General features: G+C 38.6%; 2 protein-coding genes across 2 annotated transcripts in view; one reads left to right on the top strand and one right to left on the bottom strand.

Moving 5' to 3' along the window:
- Window positions 1-2,435, bottom strand: part of LOC135215704 (myotrophin-like) — a 32,634-nt gene extending 30,199 nt beyond the window's left edge. The window contains exon 1 of the mRNA XM_064250662.1: window positions 2,254-2,435. Within this exon, the coding sequence (XP_064106732.1) occupies window positions 2,254-2,319 (66 nt within the window). The 5' untranslated portion in view covers window positions 2,320-2,435. The remainder of the gene's footprint in view (window positions 1-2,253) is intronic.
- Window positions 2,436-3,333: 898 nt separating this feature from the next.
- LOC135215703 (uncharacterized) overlaps window positions 3,334-19,525 on the top strand; it is a 31,792-nt gene continuing 15,600 nt past the window's right edge. Inside the window, exon 1 of the mRNA XM_064250661.1 lies at window positions 3,334-3,518. Within this exon, the coding sequence (XP_064106731.1) occupies window positions 3,505-3,518 (14 nt within the window). The 5' untranslated portion in view covers window positions 3,334-3,504. The remainder of the gene's footprint in view (window positions 3,519-19,525) is intronic.

Raw genomic sequence — 19,525 nt, 5'->3', positions numbered from 1 at the left:
ATCAGACATTATTTCCAGGGGTACAACGCATGTTCCAGGTTACGACGCCTACAATGCTCATCTGGCAGATGAAATATGACACCAAAAATGCAAAATAATCAATATTTGAAGGTTTTTTCAATGAAAAATGCCATACGAATGCAGTTTACATAGTTTTCAATGCACCCAAAGCATTACAAGTAAGGTCTTCTTAGGATTTTTGACGATGTTCCAGCTTACGACGCGTCTCAAGAACGGAACCCCTGTCGTAATCCGGGGACCGCCTGTACATGTATTGAGGGAATGCAGTACAGGAGGAGAAGATCCAAAAATGCTTGGCAGTGTCAAAACATGGTGTCCCCCCTAACCTCCAAGACACTGGCAAATGACTTTGGGCCTACCTACACTTCTTGCCAAACCTCTCCCAATTTGAATAAAACCATCCAGCACACTCGTCACAAGGCGAATCAAGACTGCGGAATATTCCTTCCTAAAAGACAATAGTTTGTATTCCCTTAGGATCAAGCAGTTTTACCATATTGGGCTATGCTACATTTCTTTTTTTGCTAAGTAATTTAGGGTTTACTAAAAGTCTTATGTTTATTTAAGCAAGACAAATGAGCTAATCTAACATAAAGGTAAATTTTAATCAAAAGCAAATCATAATTGGTAATTTCTGTATCATAACCACTTTCTACCTATGAATTATTAACAGCTTTTCTTCTATTCCACTGCATCTGAAACATTTAATTACCAAGATTAGGTATTAGCCCAAAATACACCAACTGTAATTCAATTTTAATGACACACGGCACTATTTTTAAAAATAAGTCATGCATAGGTAGATCTAGGGTAATAATCCGCGGCGGCGTAGACTATGGCAGTTGCGGTTTTTCTGTGCAGTTTTACCTCCTGAACAAGAATTTTAAGTAATATTTATTCGGACGACTGTAGTTAACTCCCAGGGGCCAGTACTAAACACGGCAAAATACATTGGACGCCCCAATCCTTAGAGGATGTTGTATCCGCGGTTACGTTCCTTGCAGTGGTAATTCTACAGAATAGTTCCGCACGGACTGCAAGGAACATAACCGCGGATACGCCATCCACTAGGGATTGGGGCGTCCAATGTATTTCGCCGTGTTTAGTACTGGCCCCTGTGAGTTAACTACAGTCGTCCGAATAAATATTACTTAAAATTCTTGTTCAGGAGGTAAAACTGCATAGAAAAACCACAACTGCCATAGTCTACGCTGCTGCGGATTAGTACCCTAGATTTACCTATGCATAGCCTACAGACGTAGTTCAATGTGAAGCTCTCCAAGTAATGTAGCTTTTTTTAATATAATACTAAATACTTGACAAAAACCAACAATTTTGAACTACACTGCTTCTATTGCTAGGAACTGCATACAAGTATTTCTAGTGCTACATCGTAACTGGCTTAAATGTCATACTGTAATTTCGTACCCTACCCTCATATATTTTTCTGTATTGTACAGTAAGGTAAAAATAACTATTCAGTACTTTTATCATAGTATAAGCAAACTCAATCTACATCAGTATACCTACTCCCCTCTTTATGAAAATTTCAATGTTAAAAAGAGTAAATTTACTCAGTCATTTACCCTATAGGTAATAGGGCTATAGGCATAGGTAAGTTTTGGGAAAGAGAATATTGTTTTGCATTTACAACAGTGTTTAAGAGAGCCTAAAACACTGGATACCTTGAAATATATATGAGTCTATAGTATTACAGTGATCCTTTGCATGACCACAATACCGGCTAAATCATGGGTAGGGCAAAGTGACAGCACTGACAACTGTCATGTTGATAAGGCTAGGCCTCCTAAACAGATTCTAGTAGTGCAAGAAATAATACACTGAATACTTCAATAGGTAATATAGTTTTGATTAAGAGGACTAAACCCTATTCTAACTACCTACAAATATTATAACTACGATCTTCGTCTGACAAGTAGCCTAACGTAGCTAGTATCATAATAGGCTTAGGTAGTAGGCTATGACAGATTATCTATGCTGGTTTGGCTTAAGCAACCACGGTGATCCCGTGCATAACAAAGACATAATTTAATCAGGCACAGTGCTCTGCGTGACAGAGACAACAACCGACATCAATGACAGCAGAGGCTACATCGACAGAGACGAAAATGCTAATCATTTCCTAGATTTGGGGAGCTCAGGCTTAAGTACTAAAACACAAATAACACCGCAATTGTCACCCTTTTTGCCGAGTGAAACGACCACTCTCACCTTCTCTACGGCCTCCTTCACTTGGTCCAGATCACCGTTTTTCAGTCCCCACACAAATTCACTCATGACTGCCGCTTTCAAGCACGAAATTAAAACCGAATTCTAAAATAAAACGACAACTAGGATGGTCTGAGTCTCTGACTCACACCCCTACACCTGATTGTCTCTCCCAAGAAGAAGTTACGACATTTTTATTCTTTTGAAAATATCTAATTAATATTCCTGAAGTAATTATATGAGGTCATTAACATTTTGGAGATCGCCAAAATAATTTATTTCCGTCTTACACCGGCATACGGAGTATTACAACATATTCACGAAACTTCTATCTAATATTTATAAGAGAGATTATTGGAACGAAATGGCGCAGATTTTTGAATGTCACGTAATGTTTTCGATTGAAATGACACTAGATTACAGTGTCAAGTTTATTTTAATCGCACATTCATTGGATCAGACTTAATTCATCTTAATGTGAACCCTTCATCAGTGTGCGTGAATAATGAAATTCTACGCAATTCTTCCAACACTGAAAACTGCTTATATCAATTTTAAAAATGACACGAAACTGCAATAAAAAATATATGATATATAAAAAATAAGAATATTATACAGCAGTCTTGAGAATGATTAATTTACAATAACGTATAAAATAGCGAAACTTAGATAGCTGAAATATACCCGTAAAATTATCTAGATAAAAAAATTACAATTTAATGAGTTTCATGCTCCGTGAGTCGAGTCCCAGAAGACTCACATTCACCTTGATCTATTTGGATTTGACCGAGTCTAACCTACCCTCTGTTATTTCATTTCATCAACTTCTCCACTCCTAATTCACTTCGCAGTTCTAATTTTGTTACTCTGAGAGTTCTTAGCGGACTGGCACTAACCTTTCTCATTGATCATGATCAATGAGAAATCTTGACATCCGAGATCCTAACCTCTGATAAATGAGATATGCTTCATTTTGATATGCAGTTCTCTCTTTCTAACCGTTGCTTGACTGATATTAGCCTCTTCAGCCATCAGGTTGCCAGATTATCCACAAGTAGGTACTAATAAATATCCACTTCTTAGCCTACCATTGTTTCTAGATCTCTTGAGAATCGCAGTTTGCTCTCTCCGCAGGAATGCTTTGTCCTATAGAATCTTACGGGTTTTTTATACGAAAATATCATATATTGTAAAGGGGGGTTGTCTTGGAATTTGAACTTGTTGGTCGCTTGTGAAAAACTTCGTATACGACGAATGTCAAAGATACGGTATGTTTGTTTTTACTTTCTTCTTACTTTTGTTTACATTGTGACGCCTGTCACCTTGTAGCCTACCATTATTACTCTTCTTCATATTCGTGCCGCGGGACGGAACTTCTCGTCCGCTGCCCGTACTAATTAGTTAGTGTACCACGACGTCATTGCACATGTGCAGTATTTCGTCACGTGTTCTAGAATAGTTCCTTTTTTCCCACGTGACATTCTTTGTAGTTCTGTGTGCTAGCATCCCTATTATTACGGATGTGCGATGTTGGCATCAAGGTTGCTGGAGGTTCATTTCGATTTGCTCTGCAGTCAAAAGTTGATAATTTGTGCCTCCTTGCGCTTGATTGAAGCTGAGATTGGACGTAACCTGTTCAGTGTCTTTTATAGTTATAGATGCATTTTTGATGATTTAGTTAAACAAACGAAAAAGAGGAAGAACGAACGGCCAACACAGTTAGATTTGGCTGGGAAGGTATAATTGCTGTTTATCCTTATGGTATCTTTCCTCCACGGTCCAGATACATTCCTCCCACCCAGACAACTCCGGAGTCCGGAATCCGCTTGGGTTCGTCAGAATCTATATATATATATATATATATATATATATATATATATATATATATATATATATATATATAGGATCAAGTAAAGATAAGTACTCCCAACTCGCGCAAGTGAAGATGGGCACCCTCAAAATTCTGTGGATAACGTAAAGATAATGACAAGTGTTTTTTTTAGAATTTTATTGTCGAACCAAATGAAATATAAATGTCTTTAAAATGGATACATCATAATATAGTTAAACATTATACTTAATGAATACATATTTCATGAGTACACATAAAAATATAAATGAATTTAATCAAAACAATATTGATTTGCTACTGTTTCACAAAACCTATAAAATTTGTCATTGTGGTTTCTTTCTTTCCACAAAAATTCGTTTAAGTAAGAGTTCAACAATTCCCTTCTGCATCAGAGCATGCGTTTTATTCGTATTTTGTGTTTATTCCAATAACTCTCGATCGATTGAGTATGAACTCCGGTAGCTCTATCAACGAAATTTAACGAGTGATTTACAGTATGATGAGCGAATCGTAGGTCCCTTTGAATGTTGCAATATGCTCCCCACTGAACACTGAGAATGGTTGTTCCTGGCAAAACTACTTTCTTAATTATCGGTAATAGCGTTTCGGCATTACGCGAATAGACTATCTCCATATAACCCAAAGCTGGTGACGAAGATGGGTCAACTATCCCAAATACCCAAATTGGATTCTGAGGAGCGCGTCCCCTGTGGTGTTTTGGGTTGTGGCTGAAGCAAGACTCATCAATTTGCACTGTTATTCCTGGCCCACCAAGTCTAATAGTTTTTTTTTTTTTTTTTTTTTTTTTTTTTTTTTTTTCAAAATATTTCTCGCAAACTTCACGAAAAAAACTGAACATATCAATGACTGTCTTTTTTGAAACATTCAAAAACTGTGTGGTTTGCAATACACTCAAATCCTGACACCATTAGAAAATGCCTTCTATCCACTTTTGCAATGAAAGCTTTGATCGATAAAAAAAACGAATCTTTACGAATTGATTCGTAGTACTTGTATTTGGCGCAGTTTTTGACTAGGCACTTCCAGACGTATTTATCTTGAATTGAAGACCGTTTCGTCCACTTCATTAAACTTTTACATAGAGGACATTTTAGTTCTTTCCTCAGAAGATTCTGCTGCTTCATCCAGTTTATTGCAGGAAGCGGGTCTTCAACCACCAATGGCTTAATGATTTGTTCATATAGAGAACGGTCCATGTTTGGAAGCTCTATATTTTGTACTAAAGTAAAATGTTGAATTAAAACAAACGAAAGTTCAACGATCGACTATTTTCTCAGATAGGAAACTGTTTTACTAACAGTTAACAGAAACCAACTTGTTAAAGATTAGTATCTAATTATGTGTTTAGAAAAAAAAAACAAGCAATGATTTCACAATGAAAACTGAAAACAAATCGTTAAAACATCGGGTATTTCTAAATAGAGCAAGTAAAGATAAGCACTCTCCAATTTGACCAAGTATAGATAAGCACCCCCAATATGGACCAAGTGAAGATAAGCAGCCCGGGAGTGTTTATCTTTACTTGATCCTACATATATATATATATATATATATATATATATATATATATATATATATATATATATATATATATATATATATATATATATATATGCAGAAGCCAGGTACTATGTCGTACCTCTACGTAAATGGGGATACAATCCACAATGAAGTAAAATCCTTCCACGCCAAATATATCCCCCTTCTTGTAAGTTTAAAATATATATCTCTAGTACAGGATTAAAGCTTTCGACCATCAACTGTGGTCTTGTTCACTAAAATGTGATATGTCACCTCAAGGAACTAACAAGTAAGAGCACAAACATTTGGAAAAAAAAAACAACGGTTAGGTAACAAGCTACTAGTTTATATTATGAATGATCAGGCGGTTGAGCCCTCGTTCTTTCCTGAATTCGTCTTGATCTTCGTGGGTGGGAAGTGTTTCTATTGTCAACTGCTGTTGTCTCTGCTGGTTGGGTGGTTAGTTGGAGAAAATGACATGAGTGGAGTAAACAGGAGAGGAGGCAGCATCGTTATTGGCACATATATTTCTAAAGTTTGAAATTTTTCCTTTACTTCATTGTGGATTGTATCCCCATATATATATATATATATATATTATATATTATAGGTATATGTATATATATATATATATATATATATATATATAATGTTATATATGATATATATATATATATATATATATATATATATATAATATATATACGTATATATATGTGTGTGTGTGGTGTGTGTGTGTGTGTGTCGTCTTATCTTTGCACCCCTCATTTATAACACCTTACACATTGGTTCTTCAATTCCATAGGGGCCTGACTACTAATGATTTTAGTTGCTGTCCAGTTGTTCAACATCTAATCTAGTTAAAGCATTGAAAATGTTATACATTTCTCACTTTCTTGAAATCATGACTCCAATTCTGCTCTTTCAGGTCATGAGTTTTTCAAATCTATTAATATTTTGTCATGTTTCGTACAACTTAAGAATCTTGTCGTAGTGCTGGATATTATCCAAAGCACCTAACGAAGCTTGGCCTTTTTAAACAAACTCCCAGCTTACGGCTTTACCACCCACTTTTTTTTTCTCTTTTTTTTTGTAAAGTTATTGTTAAGTTTCCATCTAATCACTTCGTATTTAATTTTACGGTGAAGGTCGCCCAATATTTAGATCTACCCCCATCCCTGACGTGTTCTTCCAAGGATCTGATCTGTTTTCTCAGCTGACAGTCCATCAGTACTGACATAATATACTTTTCTTTTTTTACGTTCCCATCAGTTACTCCTATATATACTTTTCTTTTTTACGCCATTGCCGATGATTTTTCCCTCCTTATTGCTTCTGGCATCTTTTGTTATTGATTTGGACCTGAGATCCTATGCTGTCAATACCAGTATACCAGAATCCTGTTGTAATAAAAGATCACCTTAAATTTTTTAAAAATAATTTTTAGAAATTCTCAATATGAATATTGCCAATTACTCAGAAACATCGCTGAGCCAGAGAAGCGGATGGTAAGAATATATATATATATATATATATATATATATATATATATATATATAATATTAACTCGCTTAATTCTACATTCTCTTTAACAGATTTGCCTAAAAGAGGGTCTTATACCTTATTATCAGTGTTATTATTATTATTATTATTATTATTATTATTATTTTTTTTTTTTTTTTTTTTTTTTTTTTTTTTTTTTTTTTTTTTTTTTTTTTTTTTTTTTTTTTTTTTTTTTTTTTTTTTTTTGTTTTTTTTTTTTTCTGCTATAATCACAGTCCTCCAATTCGACTGGGTGTTATTTATAGTGTGGGGTTCCGGGTTGTTGCCATCCTGGCCTCATTAGGTAAGTCCATCACTCCTTCTTACTATGTGTGCCGTTTCTAGGATCACACTCTTCTGCATGAGTCCTGGAGCTACTTCAGCCTCTAGTTTTTTTCTAGATTCCTTTTCAGGGATCTTGGGATCGTGCCTAGTGCTCCTATGATTATGGGTACGATTTCCACTGGCATATCCCATATCCTTCTTATTTCTATTTTCAGATCTTGATACTTATCCAATTTTTCCTTTTCTCTCTTTTCTCTTCAACTCTGGTGTCCCATGGTATTGCGACATCAATGAGTGATACTTTCTTCTTGACTTTGTCAATCAACGTCACGTCTGGTCTGTTTGCCACCGTATCACCCTATCCGTTCTGATACCATAGTCCCAGAGGATCTTTGCCCGATCGTTTTCTATCACTCCTTCAGGTTGGTGCTCGTACCACTTTTATTACTGCAAGGTAGCTGATGTTTCTTGCACCAGGCTCCAGTGGAGGGCTTTTGCTACTGAATCATGCCTCTTTTTGTACTGGTTCTGTGCAAGTGCCGGGCATCACTTGCTATGTGGTTTATGGTTTCACTTTTCGTATTGCACTTCCTACATATGGGAGAGATGTTATTTCCGTCTATCGTACTTTGAACATATCTGGTTCTTAGGGCCTGATCTTGTGCCGCTGTTATCATTCCTTCAGTTTTCCCTTCTTTAGCTCTCCCCTCTGTAGCCATTGCCATGTGTCATCGCTGGCTAGTTCTTTAGTCTGTCTCATGTATTGTCCGTGCATTGGTTTGTTGTGCCAGTCCTCTGTTTCTTTCTGTCTTTCTCCTGTCTCTGTATATTTCTGGGTCTTCGTCTACTTTTATTAGTCCCTCTTCCCATGCACGTCTTTAGCCACTCGTCTTCACTGGTTTTCAGATATTGCCCCACCATTGCTCTGTTTTCGATGTTGACGCAGTCCTCTATCTTAGTAGTCCTCTCCCATCCTTCCTTTCGTGTTATGTATAGTCTGTCCGTATTTGCTCTTGGGTGTAGTGCTTTGTGTATTGTCATATGTTTCCTGGTTTTCTGATCTATGCTGCGGGAGCTCTGCCTTCGTCCATTCCACTATTCCTGCGCTGTATCTGATTACTGGCACTGGCCCAGGTGTTTTATGGCTTTTATCATATTTCCGGCGTTGAGTTTTGACTTGAGTATCGCCTTGAGTTTCTGCATATATTCTTTCCTGATCGTGTCCTTCATCTCTTGGTGTTTTATATCTCCTCCTTCCATTATTCCCAGGTATTTGTATCCTGTCTCATCTATGTGTTTGATGTTGCTCCCATCTGGTAGCTTTATCCCTTCAGTTCTCGTTACTTTGCCTTTTTGTATGTTGACTAAGGCGCATTTTTCTATTCCAAACTCCATCCTGATGTCCCCAGATACAATCCTTACAGTCTGGATTAGGGTATCTATTTCCTTGATGCTCTTACCATACAGCTTGATGTCGTCCATGAACATCAGATGGTTGATTCTGTTGCCTCTTTTCTTGAGTTGGTACCCGGCATCCATCTTCTGTAGTACTTTTGTCATGGGAATCATGGCTACTACGAAAGAGTAGTGGGGACATGAGTCGCCCTGGAAGATCCCTCTCCTGATATTAACCTCTGCTAGTCTTATTCCAGAGCTTGTAAGTATTGTATTCCAGTTGCGCATTGTATTTTTGAGGAAGCTGATGGTATTTTCCTCTGCCCCATATATTTTGTTTCAGGCATTCTATTAGCCATGTGTGTGGTATCATGTCGAAGGCTTTCTTATAGTCTATCCATTGCCATGCTTAGGTTGGGTTTTCCCTTCTCCTACTGTTCTTCATTACCACTTTTGTCTATCAGGAGCTGGTCTTTTGTGCCCCTACACTTCCTTCTGCAGCCTTTCTGTTGGTGGGGGATGGTGTTTGTCTCCTCTAGGTAGTTGTATAGCCTTTCACTGATGATACCTGTTAGTAACTTCCACATTATTGGTAGGCAGGTGATAGGCCTGTAGTTACTGGCTATATTCCCTTACTCTTGTCTTTTTGTACTAAGGATGTTCTTCCTGGTGGTCATCCATTTGGGTGCTTGGTGATTTGAGATACAATGGTGGAGTTGTTCTGCTATTCGTGGGTGTGTAAGGGTAGGGCCTTGGTGAAGGTTTTTGAGCCAGTATCCATGGACTTCATCGGGACCTGGGCTTTCCAGTTTGGCATTTTCTTTAGTTGGTGTCTGACTGTGTCTGTCGTGATGTCTGTGAATCTTAGTTTTATTATTCTCTCTGTTTCTTCCTCCTTGACTCCTGGAGCCATGTTGCATGTTTGTTGTGTGATACCGGATTGCTCCATATGTTTTCCCAGAGTCTCTTACCGTTGGTTCGGCTTCGGGAATTTCTGGGTGGTTGTCTTCCCCTCTTAGTTGGCTGTATAGTTCTTTTCTGGTTGGTTCCGAATAGTTTGTTCTGTTGGTATCCCTTATTCCTGTTCATGTACCGTTGGATCTTATGTGCTTTGCCTTAGCCTCTGTTTTACATCTTCTATTGTGTTGTTTAATCCCCTTTCTTGTACTTTGTATTCTGCGTTGAGTTCCTCCCTTGTTTCTTGCTTCTTAGCCTTTTTTCCGCCATCTCTTTCAGTTTACTCAAGTCAGATCTCATCACCATGATTTGCTTTTCCAGGCGCCTTTTCCAAGGAGGTTGCTGTTTTGGTTGCTGTTGGGTTGGTTGTGCTGGTGGTGTTGGTGTTCGAATTCCCATCAGTTCTGCTACTAATCTTGCTCCTGCATATGTCAAGTTATTTGTTTCTGTGATACTGGTGGTCTGTATTATGCCCAGTATTTCATTGACCTCACTTGTTTTCTCCCTTAATTTCTTGGTGTTGTAGGCTTTCATGGAGGGGATCTTTGTTCTCTCTGTATCTTGCTCCATCCATTGTCTAATCTTTTCTACCCATTCCGTCCTCTCTGTTACTTCGTCGGTGTTTCTTCGTGTGTCGTTGTTTGATACCTCATCCTCCCTGTCGTCTTCAGTGGCATCGTCTCTCGGTTCGTCTTCGTGTAATTCGTTGTCGTGTGACATTTCCCTTTCCAGTTCTTCTCTTTCTGTTGGGGAGAGCCAGTTCTTTTTCTTTATGTTCCTTGCTTGGTCTGCCAGCCTCTGCTCTGTTTGGGGGGTGTTATTCCTCTCAATTCCAGATGTTGACCAATCATTCCTTCTATATCCTCTTCCGTGCCGGGTCGGGTTATTGCTTTCGATGTAGCATCTCCATATTTCCTTATTTTCTTATCTCCGTTGTCCATTTCTTCCTTTTTGCCTCTGTAGCTCCAATCATCAGGCTGTTGATTATTGTCGTTGTGGTGATCAGTTGCTGGATGACGACCTCCAAGTACCTGACCGTCTTCCCCTTCAATTGGGTTGAATACCTGGTTGCCGGACGAAGCTCCTCTGTTGCCAGAGGTTCCATTTACGTCGTTGTCGTTTAATCCTTCATTTCTTTCCATCATTGCTGAGTTTTGCTATTTAACCCATAGCTGGACCCTACCCCATCAGGGATAGGTACTCATTTACAGCTGAGTAGACTGAGGAAATTATGGTAAAGATCCTTTCCCAAGGAATCAACGCCGAGGAGAGCGGTCACCCATCCAACGACTGACCAGAGCCAGTGTTGCTTAACTTGACTTAAGTCTATTGACGACCTAACCCACTCCTCCACGGCGCCACTATTATTATTATTATTATTATTTATTATTATTATTATATTATTATTATTATTATTATTATTATTATTATTATTATTATTAGTTATATTAAAAAGTTAAACCCAATTCTTATGAAACAAATCCACAGGGGTCATTGACTTGAAATTCAAGCTTCCAAAGAATATGGTTTTCAACCAAAAGGAGTAAATGGGGGGCGGGGCGGCTAAAGAGAAATGCAGAGTGAGAGATCTCGCTTAATAAGAAAGAAAAATAAACCAATATATTAATAAATAAATAAAATGTACTAAAATGCATCTTTGCTTGAACTTTGAAGTTGCAATTGCATTACATCCTCAGGGAGATTGTTCCACAGCCCAACAGTGTGACGAATAAGACCTCGGTGGTTGTGGGGGGGGGGGGGGGGGGGGGGGGGGGGGGGGGGGGGGGGGGGGGGGGGGGGGGGGGGGGGGGGGGTCGTGAGAAGTGCGTCAGCGAGGCACAGTTACTGCACATTGGCGCGCGGCTGTTCAGCAAATGTGTGGCTGCTCTCGGCAGATGAAGGGGATCAGGGATCAACTGAGATTGTGAAAGGCTTCGGTTTCTGAAATACAACTTATGAAGCTTTGTTGCTCAAACTCTCTCAAACTGTAATTTCTTTTGAAGTACCCTAATAGAATTCTCCTTGTATTTTAATGTTACTTACATTTTGTTTTATCTATTCATTAATTTGTCAATTACTTAACAGCACCTCAGCGGTGTGATCGGTATGGTCTTGACCTGCTACCTAGGTGGCCACGAGTTCGATTCTCGGGCATTCCATTGAATTGTTAGTGATGTGTCTTTCTGGTGATAGAAGTTCACTCTCGACGTGGTTCGGAAGTCACGTAAAGCCGTTGGTCCCGTTGCTGAATGACCACTGGTTCCACGCAACGTAAAAACACCATACAAACAAACAAATTTGTTAATTAATGTATCTCTTTTAATAAGTGATCTCGTCTTTTCGTATTTCCCATTACCTTCTCTTACTTCTTTTAAATGAACACCATATTCGTTGGAAGCTGGAATTTCAAGTCAGTGGCCTGTGGGCTTGTTCCATTTGAATAGGGTTCATCTTCTGAATGATAATAATGATAATAATATGGAAAAATTAACAGCTTACTGAAAAATCCACATGATGAAATCTTCATTAGATACCGCACGTCACTTTTTAATGGAATAACAATAACGTAGGCACTGTAACCAGGCGAAAAGAAGAAGAAGAGAAGCAAATGCAAAGCTTTTGGTATGAAGTCCAAAGACCTGAGGAGCGAGGGCTGAGTGGTCATCGTGTAAAAATTTAGAAAATGTGCGGTCTTCCCTCCTCTCGGTGACTCTGGGAGACGCGCAGACAGAGCTGAACTTGGAGTCATCTGACACTGAACTAGATCACCGAGCCATGATGCTCCAGTAATGGTCTGATGCCGTTCTAGTTTTCGTATGAAATGATAGAGGCATTATAGACAGGGGAGAGAGAATGAGAGCGAGAGCGGAATTCGTGGATAAATGGTTCCAAGATGAAATGTGATATTTCACAATTTGGTTTTTTAGATACGCGGTTTCAAAATTATCTTAATTTTTTTTCAGACTTGTACAATTTGATATCTGCAGAAGCAGTCCACAGGAGGGCGATAAATGATCTTATACGTATGATGTAAACCTCAAACTCGATGAAAACAATTTCTTTTAAAGCGAGAATAACGTGAATTTAAATATGCATCGTCCTTTTTCTTCCAAATAACAAGCAACTGAATCTCGTGATTATCTCCGAAGGAGAATGACGTCATTTCGTGTGAGCGGTAAAGATTCCCAAGAAGCGGAAAGAGGAGCTTTTCAAGTCTTCACCAGACTGCGGCCATTTATTTACCTAATAAAAGCGAGGGAATTCTCTCGTGAGTGCAGGTTCCAGACGGGGGATTCATCGAATAGCAAGAACATCGTGCGTGAGTTTGTTCTAGGGGAAGCGTGTGGCCAGGGAGTGCAGGATCCTGGAAGAGAGAGCAGTCAGGTGGTCTTCGCTCGGTGGAGGTGACAGACTCTGACAGACTCCTAGCTGTACGTGGTCTTCCTGAACTGCTCTGGCTTTGCAATGTAAGTATTCCCGTAGATAAACCTTCCCTTCCTTGCTGTCGAGAAATCTGTTTTATTCTCGTTTGGGCAAAACAGACACCTTGAGAGAATTTCACGTTGGCTTGTGCTTTTGACATCGTGAACACCTTCCTGCATTTTGGTAATCTCATCCTTGATCTACTTCGGGCTACAAATTTTTAATGCCTCGTGTACGTAGAGGAGAATATAGGTGGTTTTATAGTTACTCTTAGACTGGCCTGGATAGAATTGCACATAAGATATTTTGCCTAACGATCAAAACCTCTTTATCTACTGTAAATTACGAAGGGATGGACGATAAAAAACCCTAAGTTCAACTTTTTTTAGAATAAAAAAAATTACCCCGGTTATATTTCATAACAGTAGGGACATCGGATCAACCATGGCCATGCCAAAATCTGTCTTGTTCATGGAATTTTCCGTTGAAGCTAATTTGAAAATTTGTATTTCCAAATAGAAAATGTTTAAAAATGGTATTGGTTGTTAGTGTTATCTCAAGGCAGGTGACTTTTCTTGAAACCATATAAGGGAATGAGGGCCCAGTAGAGGTCAGTGGACCAATGAAAGACATTTTGTGCTTCAAAACCGATTCTATACTTCTGAGAAAATGCTTGATAAACTTGTAAATAAGTGAAAGGGTCAAATAATGGACGATAAATTTTTCCGAATGCGTACTTGGTTTTGACCATCACAACTATCATGTGCCTTGTCGGCTGACATGATGTGCAATTCACTGTCAAAGATGTTAGGAATGTAGTAAACTATTTATATTGTTCGTGTCAGAACAGATGAGGCCTTTTGCTATATCGATACGACTTCGGGGAATACTTTTGTTTGATCACAATCCAGCAAAGGCAGTTAGAGACAAAGTAGTCCGTACATGATGCTATACAAGGAACGTAAGAAAATATGCTGATTAAATATTGCTCCAGAAAAAGTGTAGTATGAAATACAATTTCCCACGTTTGTGCCTAGCGGTACAAAAGGCCTTTAGATTATGCCTTGACAATCCATTTGCTCATTCAGGGCCTTAGAATGAACTGGGCGAGGGCCGAGGCAGTAATCGTTTTGTCCTCCATTGACCCTGTAACAATTTTCTTCCTGGTGTGATTTACCTGAGGTCACCAAGGAGCTGACCTCCCAAGGAATGCGTCAGTAACTTAGATGTTGCGACGCCAGTTTTAATGAATCAAGCAACCAGTGCAGGTCTAGTATGGATTCAGAGCGTCTTATTTTACGACTCATTGTTTGATGGAGACGATAAGATGAAAGCACCGATTCCAATCATAGTTGTCATTTTTCATTTCTTGGCTTTGTAATTGTACTTAGGATGTTTATGCACATAATCTCCTCCATCCACTTTACATAAAATTATTTGAGAAGTATTTTTAATAGAATGCCTTTTATTACCACCTTCAACAACATTTAACAGCAAAGGCAGAGGTGACTCACCAACCTCATGACAAATACTGCTGAGAGACACAGTAAATCATATAATTGGCAACAGTACTACTTGTTATATCTTTCATCACAGTCTTGCCATCACGGCCAATACTGATAAGCGATAACAGCCTGACGAGAGAGAGAGATACAAAACCACTGATTTATGCTCTCTGGCGGCTCAGTCTGACAAACATATGACTGGTTAAATTGTACTGTGCAGGGAATACAATCAAATTAATATCGAACAGGTTTTTTTTATCGAGTTAGTTATCTTCGTCCTGTACCGTGCATTTTGCTCTGTTTATAATAATGTCGAAAATACCAGTAACGTGAATCAGATCACAGTATTAGAATTACACGCTGTGTAAAAAAGAAAAGAAGAGAGAGAGAGAGAGCGCTGATGATTGTGGTAAGGATTTCCTGAACTTTTTCCGTATAACATGGACACTTCTATTGTAACATCTTTATTAAACTCAGAATTACTGCATCAGTAATTCATGAAGAGAGAGAGAGAGAGAGAGAGAGAGAGCACAGCTGTTAATAACACGGGAGATGTGGAGCACAAAAGGGCACTATTGATATGAAGTAAAATTAATAAATAACTCAGAGTATTACAGAGAGAGAGAGAGAGAGAGAGAGGAGAGAGATCATGATATAAATCATTGTGGTTTATGGACTGTCGTAAAATGCCTCCCGGAATTACCGCCCACCAGTCTACCAAGCTGAAAATGTGCATCGGAGTCTGGCGGTGTCAAGAGCAAGGATGTGCGGCTAGCAGCTTCATCCTTTAAAACTCGTTGAGAAACTATCGGCTGTACTTATCTGGTGCCATCTCTTCTGAAGGGGAATACTTATATGATGGAATATATATATAATATATATATATATATATATATATATATATATACATGTACATAATTACTAGGTAATATATGGTTAATATTAATAAATATATATAGTATATGTATATATATATATATATAATATAGACATACGTACACACACACACACACACACACATATATATATATATATATATATATATATATATATATATACGTATATATATATATGTATATATATAACTTATATACTTCTCTATCTATCGATCAGTAACCGATGTATATATATAATATATATATAATATATATGTTATATATATATATATATATATATATATGATATATATATATATGTATATATATATATATATATATGATATATTATATATATTATATATATCTATACATAATAATATACACTTCCCTAACCACCACGGCGTCCCTTTAACCACCTTATATCCTTCTTGCTCAAGGCAAATTACACCTTATATTTGTTTGTTACACGCAGTGAGTTTTATATCGCCTTTTGGCTGAACCTCACCCGGGCTATAAATTCCATCTCGCTAGAGGTCATGTAAAAAACGTCAACATGCGTGTGTGTATGCGTTTTATCCCCTCCTGTCAGGTATTTTTGTTGTTTGTTTGTATGGTGCTTTTACGTTGCATGGAACCAGTGGTTATTCAGCAACGGAACCAACGGCTTTACGTGACTTCCGAACCACGTCGAGAGTGAACTTCTGTCACCAGAAATACACATCTCTCACTCCTCAATGGAATGGCCGAGAATCGAACCCGCGACCACCGAGGTGGGACGCTAATACCATACCAAACACGCCGCTGAGGCGCTCGCATTTCTTTTGTAGGAAAACAGAATTCCGTTAGGTCTTCTTGAGCCATTCCGTGAGTGACTGGAGATGAAGATGTGAACTTAGGAGAATCCTCCCACCTGTGAGTTTGGTTGGGCTCCAACGGTAATTCAATGAAGCTAGCAAAATGATAATAACCCCTTATTCATGACTGCTGCTACAACTTACGACTGTTTAGTTTAAAAAAAAAAAAATACTTGGACTGCTTCTCGCCTGACTTATTTACAGAGTTTACTAACAGATGTAGGGCGTGCAGCCACATGAACGCCATCTCGTGACTTCTGTATATATTATGTACTTGTACTACCACAAAGTAGTTTGTGCTGATTCTGGAGTATCGCAGATTTAGGACATATATCTCACAGAGCTTACTTTAGTTGATAGTTTGGAAAAAGGACGACTTGCTTTAGTTGAGCTGTATTTGAATCAAGTATAATAAATGCAATTTTGCAACCACGTCCGCGGTTAGCGATCCAAAACACAACAGTCATCCAATTTGAAGACGAATACAGTGCATCAGATAAAATAAGTCTTTTCTTATGAACTTTGTGGTAGAAAAATAAAGTAGCATTGCATATATTATATGCTGGTTATATCCACTTTCTAGCTCAGTATCTGAATGTCTGTTCCCAGACTCAAAATTCTTTGAAGTGTAAAATCTAACTTATTGATTGAAGCTTTCTGTCTCGGCTGCCTGGCCTCTTATAGCCTTTGATACCTTGACAGATTTACCGGCTACCACTGTACAGGGGTGCATGCTGGCATATAACCGGCTTCTTTCTTCAGCTATATTAACAAACGATTTAACGTTTTGTCATTGTGGAAATAAAAGTACAATTGTGTTCGCTAGTTATTAATTAGTACATTTTAATATAGAACCAATGAGTTCTGTCCCTACTTCGCTTACCTGGAGACGGTTTTACTTAGGCAATACACAATGACGAAAAAAGAACAAGAGAAAGAAAAAATAATGTTTTGTGTTGACAATACTTATTATGAATCAGGTCTGAGTCATTTGCAGTTGGTTTAGGGGAGTAAAATAGCGGTGCTAGATTTATTTTATTTCTTTCGTGACTAATTGGATCAAAACGCTCATACATTTTTAAAAATTCAATAGTATTAATAGAAAAATTGAAAGTAAATGCCGTGCTAATTATAATGACATTTTAAGAACAAGGGACTACGTGATTAACAGAAAAGTATAAACTTCTTATCGTTATTCTCATTTTCTGAATGTCGAAAGTCAAGAGCCGACTGAAGGAATGATAAATATCCCGGAAGAAGTCATGAATGGCAGTCCTCGAAACAGCAGTTACCAGTCCTAAGCTACTCACTGTAGTCCAGCACCTTCGCTTTGTTTTGAGCAAGGATGGATAAACAGTTAACTGTGAAATAACTGCCCAACAGCTTTCAGGCACTGGCTGTTATCACGTGAAACAAATCAAATCTAACATGCGGCCATCAGGCTGTTTACAACCCTTGCCCAGCAATGTGGTGACATAAACTTCGTAACGTCACCTGCAAGACCTCTAGAATTTTGTCTACGTCTCGCATTCATCCCGTAGGAGGGGTAGTGCCGTCAGTTGACCTCATACGGTGCACTGTAGGCATTACTTAAGGTTCTTTGCTGCAGCCACTTTTGTTCCTTTTACTTGACTTCCTTTCATATTCTCTTTCTTCATCTTACTTTCCGCCCTCTCCTAACACTTGATTCATAGTGCAACTGATTTGAGGTTTTCCTCCTGTTACAACTTTCAAACTTTTTACTGCCAGTTTCCATTTCTGAGCTGGATGACCTCATAGGTTCCAGCGCTTGGCCTTTGGCCTAAATTCTATATTCAACTCATTCCAACTCAGCTACGTCCTGCATTCACTTTCGATGTTACAAGGAGTTACTAGGATTAGGATGTCTCAAAGACTTGTTAGTCCATCCGAGGAGACGTCGTGTGCTCACTTATCAGTGGGAGCAGGTTTTACTGTCCATTCACAGTGTCCTAATGGTTTTGTCTAGTTTTCTTTTAAACTGTTCCACACTGTTGCTGTTTACAACTGGTGGCAGTTTAATCCACGTGTCACATATCTTGTATGTAAAGAAGTTCCCACAATGGGATGTGTTGTATCTCTTCAGTTCTAGTTTCCATCCACTATTTCTTATCTGGTTTTCGTTTAATGTAAATAGGTTACTGTATACTTTTGTTATGCCTCTCAGTATTTTAAATGTTTCCATTAGTTGCATACTGTACATAATTCATTTAAGATAATTACTGTTTTCTCTCTCTCTCTCTCTCTCTCTCTCTCTCTCTCTTTCTGGAGCTGTAGATACATTTGGAAAGATAGAGGCAAACAGATATGAAGAGTTGGCGAGCGCATGCGATTACATATGCCCATGTCAGGTTTTGAGACTTAGGATGGTAATACAAGTAACGGCAGAATATGTGACGAAACTGATGGACATGCACTTCATGACTATGTCATGCCACTCCCTAAACTCCAGGAGTACGTATAGAAACGTTAATTAATCCCACAGCTCTCGAGGATCATATAATCTTACTTTAATGGGCGTTATGTCTGTCTGGCCGTCCGTCCGTCTGTCATTCAATCATGGACAAACGGCCGGTCCGATGTACATGAAACTTGGCAGGGTTATAGTGGGGACCCTTAAGATTGTTTCTAATGGGGTTCCATCATACCTTCCCCCCCCTGAAGGGGGTGGGGGTGAGAAGGGATTCCCTGAAACGGAGCTGGTTCTACCCGTGAAACCGGGCTGGTTATGCCCGTACACTTAGTTACTTTATGAATTTATCATACATAATTTCTGTATATATATGACTTATCATTTGGAAAAGAATACTAAAGGGTAAACATCAATGACATCAAAGAGGGTGGAGTTTGAGAAGGGGGTTGACAGAGAGAGAATGAGAGGGAGTGGAAGTGAGAGAGAGTAGATGGGTGTTAGGGAGAAGAAAGAGGAAAAAAGACAGGAAGGGGAGAGAGAGAGAGAGAGAGAGAGAGAGAGAGAGAGAGAGAGAGAGGGAAGAGTGGGTGTTTGGGAGAAGAGAGAGAGAG

This window comes from Macrobrachium nipponense, chromosome 5 (assembly GCF_015104395.2).
Source record: "Macrobrachium nipponense isolate FS-2020 chromosome 5, ASM1510439v2, whole genome shotgun sequence".
Lineage (NCBI taxonomy): Eukaryota > Metazoa > Arthropoda > Malacostraca > Decapoda > Palaemonidae > Macrobrachium > Macrobrachium nipponense.
Note: the sequence above shows the minus strand (reverse complement) of the source record. Positions and strands in the feature narration are given on the sequence as shown.